This window comes from Cricetulus griseus, chromosome 7 (genome assembly GCF_003668045.3).
Source record: "Cricetulus griseus strain 17A/GY chromosome 7, alternate assembly CriGri-PICRH-1.0, whole genome shotgun sequence".
NCBI lineage: Eukaryota > Metazoa > Chordata > Mammalia > Rodentia > Cricetidae > Cricetulus > Cricetulus griseus.
The window spans coordinates 5,435,937-5,452,653 of record NC_048600.1 but is presented as its reverse complement, the minus strand read 5'-3'; the positions used below and the strand labels follow the sequence as shown (position 1 = coordinate 5,452,653).

The 16,717-nt window shown below is 45.5% G+C and overlaps 1 protein-coding gene across 5 annotated transcripts in view; it reads left to right on the top strand.

The window, feature by feature from the left end:
• Positions 1-16,717, top strand: part of Vit (vitrin) — an 86,344-nt gene that overhangs the window by 42,385 nt on the left and 27,242 nt on the right. For 2 of the 5 annotated variants that reach the window (XM_035447891.1, XM_035447888.1), the window contains exons 6-9: positions 2,489-2,674; positions 8,580-8,636; positions 10,408-10,437; positions 14,819-14,860. In XM_035447891.1, the coding sequence (XP_035303782.1) occupies positions 2,489-2,674; positions 8,580-8,636; positions 10,408-10,437; positions 14,819-14,860 (315 nt within the window). Of the gene's footprint in view, positions 1-2,488; positions 2,675-8,579; positions 8,637-10,407; positions 10,438-14,818; positions 14,861-15,072; positions 15,118-16,717 lie in introns of all 5 variants that reach the window. The other 3 variants (XM_035447887.1, XM_035447890.1, XM_035447892.1) reach the window with 3 other exon arrangements.

Here is a 16,717-nt window from a genome sequence, read left to right as displayed (position 1 = left end):
AGGAAATATCCTACATCAGGCAGGTTGGCTTTGCCCCAGGATGGTGCAGATGCCGGCTGAAGCCCAAAGTCATCTATGGCTCTTTAGTGGTCATCTGCCCTGGCCTTCCGACTGATGTAAAGATGGCTAACTGTTGGCAAGCAGCAGGGTAAATGAAAATGGCTGGATGGAACCCTGGTGATGGATTTGGTTCTTGTCTGGCCTGCCCTCCCAAATTAGTGGCATGATTTATTCCTGGAAGGTGACAGGGTCAGGCTGTGGAAGGGAGCAGGTGCCAGTGTAGAGCAGTGGGTCTGAGCACCCACCAAATGTTGGTCTGCTGGGCTGCAGCTCTAGCCCTGTTATTCTAGGATGCTGTACTGTGCACAGAGCAAGTTGGATGGAGAAAGAGGCATCTTTTGACTCTGGTGCCATCAGTGTCCATCTGTTTGTCTGTCTGTCCCCCGCCACCAACACCACCCCCCACTGCTTTTCCATGTGTTAGGAAGACAGCTTAACAGGCTAGGACCGAGTGTGGCAGGTCCCTCATTCCACGGTGCAGCGGGTGATGGACAGTGGGTGGGTGGGGAAACAGAGACCTGTAGATGGTGAATCATATTGGAAGTTTTATTGAGGAGGAGGTGAAAAAAAAAAATAAGGGGAGGAAAGAGAAAAGAGGTAAAGAGACACAGAGACAGAGGGGGACAAAAGACAGAAGAAAATGGGGGGGTAGAAGGGAGAGACAGAAAAAGTCCTGTCTGGCCCTTCAGAGGAACAGCAGGAAAGAGCGAGCAGAAGTGGGTGGAGTTTTTCTTCTTTTAGGGCCAGGGTACATACACCTGCCAAGCGCAGGTGGGTGAGAGGTGGGGCCAGGTTTGCCTGGATTACAACACATGAGCCTAAAATGCATCAGCCCTGATCACAGTGAATACTAGAGCCAGGATGCTATGGTGGCCTGAAAAGTTCCCCTCAAAAAGATAGTCAGATCCCGATCGCTGGAACCCAAGTGTGCCCTTCTATGGAGAGGAACTTTTTCCAAATATGGCTAAGGGTCTTGACAATGGATATTTATCACAGATTATTTGTGTGGACCCTAAATACAATCACATACATCTCCACAAAAGAAAGTAGAGGAAAATTACTTCACCCCCTGAGAAAAGGTCACATGAAGACAGAGCAGAGAAAACAAATGAGGATGCTAACTTGAAAGAGGGCCATAGGCCAATCCCGATGAACTTGGCGGATGCATGGAACACATTCTACCCTCCCTCTTCCTTGAGGAAGCTCAGCGCTGCTGAGGCCTTAAACCTGGCCCAGCAGTCCTTATTTTGGAATCCTGGTGGTGTTGGTTGCTTTTATACTTTTTACTCTTTGGGGGAACCCACCGACCAGTTCCCAAATAAAACACACAGAGGCTTAGTATTTCTTTTAAATGCCCGGTCTTAGCTTGACTTGTTTCTAGTCAGCTTTTCTTGAATTAACTGGTCTACCTTTTGCCTCTGGACTTTTACCTTTATCTTACTTCTGTAATCTCACCTTTCACTCTTACTTCATGGTTGGCTGTGCGGCTGGCCCCTAGCATCCTCTTTCCTTGTTCTATCTTGCTCCTTCGACTTTCCTCCCAGATTTCTCTTCCTATTTATTCTATCTTCCTGCCAGCTCTGCCTACCCTTTCTCCTGCCTGATTATTGGCCTTTCAGCGCTTTATTAGACCACCAGGTGTTTAAGACAGGCAAAAACAACACAGCTTCACAGAGTTAAACCAATGCAGCATAAACAAAAGTAACATACCTTAAAATAATATTCCACAACACCCTGGCCTCCAGAACCATAAGAAAATGAATCTGTTACTTTAAGCCACCAAGTTTAGGATATGTATGTATCCTAATGTATGACAACACCAGAACACCAGATTCCCAGTTATAGAACATTAATACTCCACTGGGTTCCCAGTACCACTGACAACAGACCTGGACCTGACGGACTGGTCATGGGGTGAGAGGATGGCTATTATGTCCCTCTACAGCCCTGGCTCAAGGTCCCCAGATAGTCCCCAGCATCCATGCAGTACCCCACCCCCTTCCCTAAGCCCCCATTGAGACTCTCTTGGCACTTGGAGCACTAACAAATTGAGACTTGCTTTGCAAGAAGCCTCTGAAGCCTTGAATTCCATGGCCCTGGACATGACCTCCCACTCTGGCTGAAGAGATGGCTCAGTGGCTAAAAGCACTTGTTGCTCTTACAAAGGACCTGGGTTCAATTCCCAGTGCCCATGTCATATAAGGCTACTCACAATCACCTTAACTCAAGCTCCAAGGGATCTGACACTCAAGTGTGTTATTTAATCTTTGGTTGTTGGTTGGCTTATTGCTCTGAAATTGCATGGGCTATTTATCTAGATTCCACTCTTAAAAAAAGCTGATGGTGTTCAGTAAACATTTATTTGACTCTGGTCTCTAAGTCCTACAGGCTATTTTGTAGACACCAGCACAATTCTGTTTTCTTACAGGTGAGGCCACAAAAGCCTATGAGAAACCATCTATTACGGGGACAACCACACAGCCTGTTACCCTGACACAGGCTCTAGCTATCCCAGTAGCTGAGGCCACCCACAGAACCACATCAAAGCCATTGGCAGCATCTGTAACCAGCAGCCCCAGACCCCAACCTGTGGGCCACAGGAGCCAAGAGATGGGTGAGTAGGTGGCTGTGTATTGCTGTGCACTACAAGAATAGGTGGTGTATCCTGAAAGGAACAACTTCATTGAAGCTGGTAGACAGTGCCCAGCCCTTACCTTTTCAGCTAGTGATTAGAGAGCCAGTGAAACCTTCACCGGAGAGGGAGGCAGGTTGTGTCTTCCAGGCTCAAAACACAACTACCGTTGCCATACCCAAAAAGATAGGATAATATGTGATGCATTACCTTTACAAGATTGCTGTCCCCCTAAAAGCTCAGTTGAAAAAGACAGTAGGTTTAACTCTTACCATTGCTGTGTTACTGGGTTTTGTTTGTTTCTTTAAATAATAAATGGCCCACACCCAGAGTCTTTAGATATTAACGATAAAACCAAAGGAATCCCTTTAGGAAGTCAGATATCTGATACGCTTGCTTGTCACATAATACAATCTATCTTCACCACGCTGAGATAAAGAGCACCTGTGTCAGTTCAAATAGTTTCCTGGCAAGGGGGATGGGAAATTGTTCAATGGGATGGCTATTATCTCGGAAGGTTTCTTTGAATGTCCCTGTCTTGTGGCACATTTTCCTCATTGGAGGAAGTTCCCAGGCCTTGTTTTCAGCCTCACTCCTAGTTTTCAATCCTTATTGCCAGGCAGCATGACCCTACCCTACCCTGGCAGAGCCCAGCCACCTGTCTACCCACCCTTTCATTTTCTACAGGAAGATTTGCACTTGCAAGGCAACTTACACATGTTAGATTACTAGATCATAACAACTCTGGGACAGAGCTATATGGCTTCTAACTGGAGCAGATCCATTGTTACGGTGAATGAACTAAGAAATAAGGTGATAAGGGAACGACCCCGAGGTCACACAGGTGAGCAAGCAGAGCAGGAATCCCAGCCATCAGCAAATACACAGCCACGGAGGGCCATACTTTGAGAAGGGTGAAGTGGCAAGTTCAGAGGCTGTTGGGCTTCCCTAACGGTCTTCAGGGGTTAATAATAAATGTCAGGAAGCAATGTACCCATGCATTTCATGGGCCGAGTATATCACATGCTTTCTTATATTCTTGTAACTGATTCCACTGTAAACATTGTATTTTATAGATGCCTCATGGGAGAAGTTGGGACCTAAAGGTCCCAAGTCAGAGAATCACAACAACAATTTTGTGAAGTTTGGAAACACATGCTCCCCACCCCATCCTACTCTTGTTTGACTGGACTAATATTAACACAAGTTAATGTCACCTGGCAATAAGAGAGACATGGTAGTCTGTGGTGCTGGGTGACCAGGGCTCACAGGAGCCCCCAGAGCCAGAGCCTTTTCTTTAGCACATCCCAAGCTCTTGGCTTTTGATCCCTTCATGCTTTCAAATACATCGAGTATCTGAATCAGCTGTTGTCTCTCCCAGAGGGTATCAGTTCTTATGCAACAGAGAATGGTGAATTGTGGCTTGTTTACTTGCTTTCTATTGGCAGCTTGGGCATCTTGATGCCAATTTAGCTGAAAACTCCTCAATAAAACCCTGAAGCTGTGACTCCCTGCCTGGCAAAGCTTTGCTATTCCTGGCTTTGGGACGGGGGCTTTGGACAGCAGCCTCCCAGCCCATCAGTGTTCCCTCTGCTTGCACAGCACCCACTTCCATGCAACCCATGCAACGCTGCTGGGCACAGCCTTGGAGAGAGGGGCAGCAGGCGCCATAGTCGTTAAGACAGGAGCCCAAGTAGGCAGGGAAGGAGGAGTTCTTAACTACTGCATAGCCCACTCAAAGGCATTCTGTGTGCATGAGAAGATGCAGATATGGATGCCCAATGCATTTGTCGATTTAAAATAATGGTTGTATTGAGACATTCTTCACATCCCATTCAATTCACCCATTTAAAGTTCTTATTCAGGGGGTTTAGTATAGCTATAGTTACATGGCAATCGCAACATTCAAATTCCAGAACATTTTCATCACTCCCAAAGAAACCCCATTCCTATGAACCTGAACCTGAGACACCACCGTTGGTTAAATCAACGGTTCTCAACCTATGGGTCACAACCCCTTTGGGGACCAAATGACCCTTTCACCGGGGTCTCCTAAGACCATTGGAAAACACAGATATTTATGTTACTATTCATAACAGTAGCAAAATTGCAGTTGTGAAGTAGCAAAGAAAATAATTTTATGGCTGGGGGGTCACCACAACGTGAGGAACTGTATTAAAGGGTCACAGTGTTAGGAGGATTGAGAACCAGTGTCCTAGATAAACATCTATCTACTTTTATGAATGACCCTCTTTAAAAATTACATAAGCATGAGAATTTTACTTTGTAACTTGAGTCCACAGTTCTCAATGTGAACTTTGTAGATGATACACCGGGTTGTGACATCAAGGAATTGAAGCCCATGCCCCTTGCCATTGTTCAGTAGTAGTTCAAGAAGATGGTCTGTGAGCTTGATCATTAATAGTAATTTAAATTGCCTTGTGTCCTTCTATAAAATATACTTAATGAGAATTGTATGATAAAGTGGTTATCGATTGAACTCAGTGAGGCTCCAGGTTCCATTCCCAATGTTATGGATGCCTTTTCGAAGCTAAGCATATTTGCTGTGATATTTTAACCCAACTACATGAAATAATATTTAGTAGATAAATAACTACCTCTAAGTTCAAACAAGCTGCAATATTCTGCCAATGATAAGAAAACACTTCTTACAATGCTGTTATTGTGTCCCCCCCCCTTTTTTCTATGTGTGATTTAAATGGAGAGATGCTATGTGGCTGGGATGTTCAAGCAAAGCCTAATTCATTTAAGAAATATGTATTGAATGCTTACAGTGTGTCATCAGACAGCATTCTAGGATATAACAGTGACTATCCCACCTTAATGCACTAAGAGCCACAGCTGATTCCTTCAGCACAGGATGCCTGACACACGTGGAGCTGGAGCATGTGTTTGAGGACAGAAAGTCACTTTGTCCTACAATGAGGACAAAAGCGTCCTCTCAAGCGTCCTCTCAAGAACACACCTTAGACTCTAAGTGGTTCTCAACCTTGCTAATGCTGCTACCCTTAAAGTCCCCCATGTTGGGGTGACCCCAATCATAAGATTGTTTCATTACTACTTCATAATTTCAATTTTGCTACGGTTAGAAATTGTAAATATCTGATATATGACCCCCAAGGGTTTTCGAACCTCAGGTTGAGAAACATGTCCTTAGAGGGAGGCCGACATTAAGTATGTAAATATTTAGATGCAGAAGAGACAGGCGCTCTCACAGCGTGTGCATGGAAGGACTTCTGGGAAGGGGGCGCTGGACACACATCGTGACCCATGAATATACAGGCCAAGACATCAGAAAAGACCAACAAGGCTAGGAGTAATGAGCCAGGGGCACAGAAACTTCTCTCACAGGCCAGAAATGAGGCTGCCTTCATGAGAGAGTCCAAAGATGGCACCAGTGACCCCAGGAGCATCCAGCGCCAGAGAGAGCCACCCAAAGAGACAGTCTATAGCTATTCTTAAAAAGAGTTCTACAAAGATGGTAGACAAGCTACAGGCCCAGCTTGGTCAGCTGGGATCTCTCAGATTTAGAAGGTAGAGTGGCGGTATACAGCATTATTTTCCCAGTCAGGTTCACTTTAAGAGAACTTTGGTGGCCATGGCTGGTGTAGCATTAAATGTATGCTCAGTACAGATAGACCAGATGGGTGGAAGAGCGCCCCCTAGTGACAATGTACAGAAATGGCAGAGACATTCATTTCCCCCTCCAGCCCTGGGCAAGGACTAAAAAGAGATTGCCAGACTGGGGCAAGAGGACTCCAGAGCACTCCCTTCCCCTCCTCACCAGTATTTCCGTCACGTGGAAGTTTTTCTTCCTTAAGGGATCTGGAAAAGGTTTTTCTTAAAATCCAATCTTCCAAAAGAAAATTGGAGAAAGACCATGCCCAGGCAAACTACAGCAGAGCTACAAATGGCCAATAAATGTATTTTGTAAAGGATATTCAAGCCGGGTGTTGGTGGCACATGCCTTTAATCCCAGCACTCAGGAGGCAGAGGTAGGCAGATCTCTGTGAGTTCCAAGCCAGTCTGGTCTACAGAGTGAGTGCCAGGAGAGCCAGGGCTACACAGAGAAATCATGGCTTGTAAAATCAAAACCAAACCATGCAAACACACACAATTCATACTGTCAACTGAACTACACGGATTGGGCAAGAGTGTGGAGAAATGACAGCATTCACCAAGAATGAATTATCCAAGGGGGGGAAGAAGGGTTGTGGGATGTGTTCGTGTGAAGGGAAATGAAGATTTACTCACTCACCATTAGAAGGATGGGTAAAGTTACCAGCCAGCTGCTCAAATGAGCTGCATGTACACAATGAAATGCTATTCAGCCATAAAGAAAAAGGCAACTATGGCATTTTCAGGAACAGAGGGAAGTAGACATCACTACTTTATGCAAAATAAGGCAGAGTCCAAAGAGAACTATGCCATGTTTTCTCTCACATGTGGAATCTAGATTCGTGTGTGTGTGTGTGTGTGTGTGTGTGTGTGTAGACAGAAAGAGAGAGAGAGAGAGAGAGAGAGAGAGAGAGAGAGGTAGATCAGGGACTAAGAAAGAAGGGGTCTAAAAAACGGAGGACAACAGCAGAACGAAGAGGGTAAAAGGGTGGTGGAATATATGTGACATGAAAATGGGAGGTTATTGGGGGTTCAATTAAGGAAAGGGACCCCCAAGAGGGGAAGGGGACATGGGAGAAGACAATGAGGGAGGGAAATGAATAGGAGACTAATACAATGCTGTATGTGTATAAAATGTCATCATGAACCCCTTGACTATGCATGCTAACCTTAAAAATTAAAAAAAAATCAATAACAGAAAAGCTGATATACATGGGCACTGGCTGGCGTGAGGAGACTGGCCTGTGGTAGATTGCTCAGTCAAAGAAGTAAGCTGCATCATGGGTTTCCAGCCTGGTCCTGCAATTGTGTGTTATACGTGAGAACATTGCGTAGAACGAGGCTTGTATTTCTACATACCAAAACTGAAGACCAGCAACTGCTGGACAGACAACAGATGATGGCTCCTTGCCATACATAGTATATAGAGAAAACTTCTTTACAGCGAGCCCATGTCACTTTTATGAATTGTACAGATAATAAATAAAGTTGCTTTAAGTTCATGTTGCATAACTGAAATACAGACAAAAGGGGAAAATCCACTGTGGAGAATCCTAAAAGAATTAGAATCTTCACATTACCTCCTACAAAATGTGGTCTTTTCCTCAGCTAACTTCTTACCCAAAGGGGCTCTGTATTTCTCTCTGCAAACTCCTCTGTCTCCCTTCTCCCTGTAAAGCCTTCCTTCAAGAAATCTGCCCAGTAAGCAATGAACACTGAAATATGTTTGAGTCTCTCCCAGAGTAATCAAGGCTACCCCATTGGATGTCTCTAAAAATGACGGAAAGCTAGTGCTGCTCGTGTGAGCTCCATGTTTATGCAGCTTAGGCAGATTGCTAAATGTTAAGTGACATTTCCGTTGAAGGATTACTTTAACCTCCCCAGGAGTGGCACAGTTGAGAGGAATTACATTTGAGAACAATGAAATTTAAGAAATATGGCCCTTACGAATAAGGGATTTACTTTGCCTGTCACAAAATACAAGGGTGTTTAGTGCCTGGAATGTCCAGCCACTGTTCTAAATTCAGCCTACTTTATTTGTTTTATTTGTCTATTTACCTATTTATGTATTTGTTTATTGTCTACTTATTTATTTTCCATTCCAATGCCTCCCCCAGGACAGGTTCAGACAACACAAAGGCCTTGCCTTGGTTCTGACCTTGGTCTGGGCTTGCTAGGTTGACTCATGGAAAGAATGACAACAGCTAGATTCCGGTTCAGGCTCTGACCAGTCCAGCTGTGATTTCAGGTCTGTGGTCCCCCACCTCCTATGCAGGCAGCCAACACAGTCCTGGCTCTCATCCAGGTGAGAGCTTTAGCCATCTTCCTCATTGCTATCCTGCACGGTTCTATCTGCCTAAACCCTCACCGACTGGATCTGGAGAGAATGGAGCCTTAAACTAGCTGGGCCAACAGAACACACTGCCCTCAGGCCCAAACTTGCGAAGAAATCTGTAAGGGAAGTAAGGAAGCCATCAAGTAACCCCAGCCTTTGCCCAAGCTTCCTTTCCCAGAGGCAATTCTGTACAGGTTTCGATAGCAGTTCCTAAGGGTTCAGTCACCAGGCTCTCAGAGGCCGGAAAAAGATACTGTCTGGGGCTCCTGCTTGGGGAAACTCATTTAAAAGATCAAGGGAAATCTTTATCATCTCCCAAGAAATGGCAGAGTGCATCTTGCTTGGGGGAGAGAAACGCTTTCTCTCCCAGGAAAGCGCCTCTGAATTGCGACATCCAGGCTTCAACTCCCTTCACTTTCATGCAGCCTTCAATGACTTGGTTCTGCAACAGAAACTGCAGCCAGCAGGTCTCTGCGACACTGCTGGGGCTCACAGAGAGGGAAGGGAATGGACAGGTGCTTCCCAGGAGGTCTCACCAGACCTGCTCTGGGAGCTGTTGAACTTTGCTATGCTATTCCCTCTGAGGCCACATGGCATGAGGGCTAGAGGCCAGGACTGCCCTGAAGAGGTGTTGGTATCTCCCTCCTGGTGTCTGTGATATTTATTTATGTATTTGTATGTGTATAAGTGACTAACCTGCATGTATGTTGTGCATCACCTGTGTGATTAGTGCCTAAAGAGGTCAGAAGGCCTCACATCTGCTGAAACTGGAGTTGTACATGGTTGTGGGCTGTTCTTTTATCTTTGCACAGTGGCTGCACCTTAATCTACTGTTATTTCAGCCAGGAATTGTGACTTCTGCAACTACAGGTCTTCTTCTCTCGAAGCAGCCTAGCTGCTCAGGCCGCAGCCTGGCAGGAATTCTCTTTCCGCAGACACTGGCTCTTCCACTGCCACTAATGGTAGCTTTAACCAAATCTCTATTATTCTGTTTACAAATAAAACTCGAAGACTCAAAGGCTGGGATGAAAACCTGCTAGCTCAGAGAGGTTGAGTAGTACCTAGTTAACCTTCTCTCCTTTCTGGCGTCTTCCAAAAAGCCTGTCCATCTGCTCTTTCAAAACAGAAAAGGCCTCGCTACACAAAGCCTCTCCCTACTACTTCCTGTGTCTCTCCAGCTCTCCCAGATGCCCTCTGAAGCTCTATGATTACTTTCTGTCAACTAGTTGCTCACTCAGCCTCCTGACCCAAGGTTAATTTTACTTAATTAATGCAAATACAAACTTGGAGTTCACAGTGGGCCACCATGTGAATGCTGGGAATAGAATCACCCCCACCCATTCCTCCTCAAGAGTGCTCTTAACTGTTAAGCTGCCTCTTCAGCACCATAGCTTCTGTTTTATTTGACTCATGAAAAGGGAGTAAAATCCATCTTCCATCCCTCTCATCTCCCCATCAGGATTAACTGGGTTTCCATGAACTGCACAACAACACCTTTGCCAATATACTCTGTCATCTTGGCTTCAGAGCCAGAACTGGCCAAGCCATGGGCCGTTCTCTCCTCTTGTTCCCATGGCCAAAATTTCTACCTCCTCTGCAGCCCCCAGTGGTGGAGCCAACCACAGATTGCAGAAACTGTCTGAACCAGATCCGCTCTCAGCAGGGCATAAAATAAAAAGAAGAAAGTAGCTGCTGGTTGTATAGATCACTGAGCCTGTAGAATCCCCACGGGTATCCAAAGGCAGGGTTCCAGAGAAGCCTACAGGAGCAGGTACCAATCTGGAGAAGCTGCTTTCTGCTTCTAGTTTTGCATCCTAGAAATGTACTTCCATGGTCTCCCTGGGTTTCTCCAGCTCAACTCTGGGTCGCCAGAGTTTGGGGAGCATGTCAAGTCATTTTGACCTTCAAGTACTTGGTAAGACAAAAACAAAGTTTTAATCAGGTCGGAGGCCCAAGGACTTCTATTACCTTAAGTCCCCTCCAGAGATTTCCCACCTAAGCAATCTCCCCAGGCTGGCCTCTCAGATAAAGAGCCAATACTAAGATATACCATGTGAATCAGACACGATTGGGGATGGGTGGCAGGCAGGTCATGTTCTCAGTCTCAAACTCCAGTTTCTGTTTTACTGCCTGACCACCTTTGGGTTGGTTTGAGGTTCTGTTCTACTGAATGCATTTAGTCTTATTCCTGTTTTCTAACCAAATCGTCTTTTAGTTCTTTTGTTCCACGGGTCTCTACTTCCTATCCAGTCTCCTTCATGTTTCTAGACCCACCAAATATCTTTGGCTTCCTTCTAACACCTTCTAACATTCTGTCCATTTCTGTGACTCTTTTCCTTCTCATCAGTTACCCTAGTTAGCTTTAACTGTCAACTTGGCCCAACCTAGTCTCATCTGAGAATCTCAACCTAAGGAGTGCCAGGGTCAGATGACCTGTAAACCTGTCTGTAGAGGACTGTCTTGATTTTTAATTGATGTAGAAGTTCCAGGCCTACCATGGGCAGCACCATTCCATAGTCTTGTAGTCCTGGGCTATAAGAAATCTAGCTAAGCATGAGCCTAGAAGCATCATCCTTTGTTGCTTTTTGCCTTCAAGTTCCTACTTGAGTTCCTGCCCTGACTTCCCTCAATGATAGTCTATAACTAGAAAGCATAAAATAGATGAACCCTTTCCTCCCAAGAGTTGTATTTGGTTATTGTGTTATAGCAACAGAAAGGAAATTAGAATGCCATCATCCCCCACAACTGCCTAGGGCCACTCAGACCCTCCCAGAAATTCTCAGCATGTCCTTGCCTGGGGTCACTCTCCCAACCCAAAGATTTACAGAGATGGATAGCCATGGAATCTCACAAAAGATCCTGCAGGAGGGGGGCAGGGGACACAACAACTATCTGTATACACTGAGTAAAGGTAGGTAAGTACATCCGGATGTTAGGTCTCCAACCAGCTCTCACCTCCAGTAGACTCATACATGTCGAGCAAGCTGCCCAGTTCCTCAGCCATAAAACTGTTAGATCCTGAGTTGCATAAAATGCACCTGCTCTAAGGCCCTCCCAACCAACGGCGCTCTACCCAAACAAAAGCTCTTTGAGACCTTCAGTAACCAAAGAAAAGCTGAGCTTCCGGACACTCTCAAGTCTGTGAACCTCAGCCTAATGTCTCATCGTTTCTGGGGTCAATTGCTCCAGTTCCTCCAACGGGTCCCTCTGTCTCTTGGCAGTACATGGTGGAGCACTGCACCTGGAACAGAACACAAGGCTTGTGTCTGAAAATTACTGCTCCTTTGAAAATAGTGCTGGCTCCAACCAGACAAACTCTGCCTCCCAACTGGCTCCTCTCATACTGAGCCTGCAACTGCTGAGTCCCTCGAGTCTTTTGTTCTACTACTTCTAGAATAAGCAGGTCAACTGAATCCTGTCTATGCATACTTGAGTATGTGTACCCAGGTCAGAATATCAAGCATGGCCCCAGGGGCTCTGTTTGATTCAATTCAGCATCTCTGGCATGGAAACTCAAGCATGGAATTAGTTTCCATGAAAAAAAAAAAAGTTTTCAGGTCCCAAATAAATATCTCACCATGTATATTGGAGGGCACCCCGTTTGTAAACCTGGGGTCATTCATGCTTCACTGGCACAAACTCATGCCCTGAGCTAGAAAATGTCCCCAGTGGTTTCTAAAAGTGCCTTTGCAATAGGCTGCTGGCATACATTGCCTTGGGCACAGCTGCTGGCCTCTGTTCTCTTAGCACTTCCTGTGTGGGTACAGCAAGAGAAAGTCTAAGGAAAGTATGCTGCCCTCTTGCCCTAGGGACATGCAATCGGGAAAGGGGACAGGAGGCTGCTAGCATCCCTAGCTCTGGAGGCCTGCTACACTGTCCAACTTCTACTTCCTCCTCTAAACTGCAACAGGGACTCATCAGGGAGGAACTTTGGGGGCTGTCTGGCCACCTGGGCTTTAAGCCCATAAAACTTTATAGCCCTGATGGCTATATGTTGCAGCTCCCTCTTAGGTCTTATGCTAGTGACTTCCAGATGTGCAAGGGAACAGAAGACTCCGAAAGTTGCCTCAGTACTACATTGAGTCAGAGAGGCAGGGATCATCATCCCAGGTCCTTTAGAAGACTTAACCACATTAGCCGGAGTTAACAGGTGACAGTGCCAGGACAAGCTTTTCTGTGGTGTAATCAGATGGATGGATGTTTGAATGGGTAGATAGATGGATTAATAAATTGATTGATAGATGCATAGATGGTTGAAAGGATGGGTGGATGGATGGATGGATGGAGAGATGAATGGATGGGTGGGTGGATAGATAGATAGAGATAGATGATAGAGATAGATAGATAGATAGATAGATAGATGAATTAATGGATATATTGATGGATGGATGTATAAATGGATGGATAGATGGATGGGTAGATGGATATATAGATGGATGGGTAGATGGTTGTATAAAGGGAGATTAAGGTCAGTCTCAGGAGCCTGCTGACCTGGGCTCAAAGTTCAACCAAGGCAATTTTTTTGTGTATACCAGTTTTCTCATGTGCAAAATGGGGTCAAAGTTGTACCTAATTCAGGCTCAATGTGACTAAACTAATTTCAAAGTGCTTCTGACTACCATTGAGGGACCTCTGGGTAAATGTTAATGGTTCCTGAGTATTCTTCCCTCTTGAACTCTCTCAGATCACAATCCTTCCCTTGGATCTAACTCTGAGAAGGCCAACCAAAAATTGTCACCAAAACAGTCCCCTGCTTTGTTGAGTGCCTTACACTTTTCAGAGTGACTGTATGTACACTTATGTCCTCTGAGCTGTGGACAAGGAGGGGGAGGCACACCCTGCCTATTCTTGGCCGCCCCCGGATGGGTTTTCTGACTTCTTTCTTCCCATGCCACCCTGTCCCTCCTTGACACCTGAACACAAATGTCCTTTTACTTACTTCTCATTACCATCAAGTCCAAAATACACCAAGTCTCAGCTGTCCAAATATTTTTCAGGCCCTGGCTATTAAATGAATGTGAATTTGTTCAGATTTGTTCCCAGCAAGATGAAAGTGGCATTGATGGACAGGCTTTGGGGACAAAAGTAAGAACCTGGGGTCACCAAAGCCATAATGTTCTCAGAATTCTAGCTTTCATGCTAGAATTTGTTTTATTTTAAATACTTAAAACATCTTTGTAGGTGCTTTGGGAAAAAAAAAAAAAAACCACAAGCATCTTTTTAGAAAGGATCATAGCGCAGTGCTGATTTTCACCAGCAGGTGGCACTGGAGTAATAAGGGTAAAGCGACAATATTTAAAGATCATTATAAAGGTCTTGGTGGTGGTGACAATCCCACCCAACCTAGTTAAAGTTCACAGAGGGTGCTACTGACTCACTCAAAGTCAGTAATGCCAGAACCAGATTAATCCAGGTCTTACCAATAAAGGACGTACATGGATGTTTAACCTTTTAAAAATTCCCTGGCTTCTTTGCATGAAGAAAAAGATACCCTTCATTTGAGTGATTTAGTAGTTCCAGCCTCAGCGGGACAGATAGCCTTTAGGAGACAAAAGCTGTTCATGCCCTTAAGGTCTCTGGGAAGGGCACACAGTGGATCAGGGGAATAGAGAATAAGCCATCTTTGTGCTGTGAGGTTTCCCAACATGTTCACACAGCCTCCGAGTCCCTCTTAACCTTACAGGTTTCCCAATCAGACAGAGCTTATTGAATGAAAAGAATCCCACTCTCCATCACCCTTTCCACTTCACAGCAAGAGAGCCCAAGCACCGTGTTTCTTTGCTCTGATTGAGGCATACAGGGAGAGGAAACTGGTGGAGGCCAGCTTTGGGAAAGTATTCAAATGGGTAGAACGGGCATAATTAGAACGGCACTGGGGGAATATTGAATGGTTAGTAAGTATGGATGAGTGGGTGGGTGGATGAAAAGATGGCTAGATGACTTGAATGGTGAGGAAAAGTTTTAGCTCAAAACACTTCAGATGGCTACATGGAAAATAATTCCGTGTTCTCAGCAATCTAAGAAAATGTTAACATACACTGCTTTGTCTGGGTGGGTAGTAACTCAGTCTCTAGAAGTATTCAAGTATCAACCAGCCACTAATGTAGCAGAAACTATATAGAAGGATAATGGGGTGTTCTTGACAAGATGAGCTTTTCAGGAATCCTGGGGTTCCTTGGAGTCTGTGCCTCTTGGTGAGGAGAGGATAAAGCGCCTACCTGTGGTTTTAAGAGTTCCACATGGAGGAGCGTCATAAGGATTTCATGTTGCTTCCTCCAAAACCCTGGACCTGTTTCCCACCTGGAACCCTCTGCCTGGGACTCTGGGAAGCAACATCCTCACGTTTCACTAGAGACAGTATCCCGGTTCGGTCTTAGTAACTTCGTTTCTTCTTCTCGAAATTCAGGAGAGATGGGTGTGTGGAAGCCTGGACCAGTCCTTTTAGATTCAGGTAAGTGTCCAGATGACCTCTCAAGCCCGACCAGATGGAAACACACAGCACTGGAGAACAAAGATGGACGGCCTGACAGTCCAGCTGGTGGCTCAGGTGGTCCGGCTTTTTAAAAGCTTCCTCCTGGGGACCTTCCGGCCCATGTTTGGGCCCGTTCAAACATTCCTAGGATGCTTGGGGCAACACTGGTTCTTCAAAAGGGAGAGAGAAAACGTGAAGACAGGGCTGGAGGAAGCGAGTTCACTGTGAGATGAGTTTAGACCCTCATTGCTTCCAGCAGCATGGACAGTCGCTCCCTACTTCAGTCTCCTTTGAAAGTGGCATTCAGAAGGGCTGTCTGGTGGTGGTGGCTCATGCCTTTAGTCCCAGCACTCAGGATGCTGAGCAGGTGGATCTCTTGTGAGTTTGAGGCCAGGGTGGTCTACAGAGCGAGCTCCAGGCCAGCCATGGCTCTATAGTGAGACCCTGTCTACAAAACAAACATACAAAAAAGAAAGCAAAAAGAAAACTGTTTGAGGTTTTTCCGTTCTCATCAATGAGCGTGTGTGTCCTGCACTGTTTACCATATTAAATGTTTGACCCTCTAACAAGGCTTTCCTGTTCTTGGGAGGAAGCAAGATTTTACTGGCAAGGGGCAATAGGAAGGTCAAACCTCTGAACTTGCCCCCCCCACTACCACCCCACACACAATGGAGAGCTTTGAGATGTGTCCCTGGGAGGCATCTGGCTGAGAAATACTGTTGAACACCCAAAACAAAATTTCCAAATGGTCTGAGGAAGTGGGGTAGGCTGGATGACCTTTCATGGGAAGATGAGATCATGTGCTTTGCAAACTGGAAAAAAAAAAAAAAAAAAAAAAAAGAAGGAGGAAGCACAGGGCAGAAACTAAGAGAGCAAAGAGAGACCAAAACCCACACCTGCCTCCACTGCCGGAAACTTCCAGAATTGCTAGGCATCCTGAAAACCAGGAGTCCTGTTTCCTGCACATGTTTACCGCCTCTGAGAAACCCAGTGGTCACAGTCATCCCAACAGAATCCGCACGTACTGTGTCTGTGGCTTAATGCCACACTCCGAGTCCATAGCCCTAATCAGACACCCCACCCCTGCCTAGCCAAAGTCCACCTTCCACACAGCCTTTCCAAGCCTGAGTATCTTGTACCTTTGCCCCTAGTCTTATAGTGCTGGGGGTGAGACTCTGTCTTCCCTGCCCATCTATTTGAGTTACGTTCCACTCCAGTTTGCACACAACCTTTTCTAGATCGCCCAGCACATGTCTAATTCACCTTCGTTCAGTGCCTATATCACCAAAACTTGGCCAAGGACCTATGTGTACTGAGTGTAGTAAAGGTCTGAAAGAGCCAGAATCATTTTCTGACCTCAACATATTCAGAACTTTAGAGATGATAATTTATACCAGCAAGTGTGTAATGTTTTCACATAAATAAACGAGGACTTAGAACGAGTTAAAATGAGACCAGAACATCCTTGGAACATCCAACAGAGCACTCTTGAGCAGGCTGTCAGTACTTATTTTTCTCAGGATGGGGCCAGTATGGAAAAGAGGTAGCTACAAGCCAAGCCCCAGAGCTGGGTATGAAT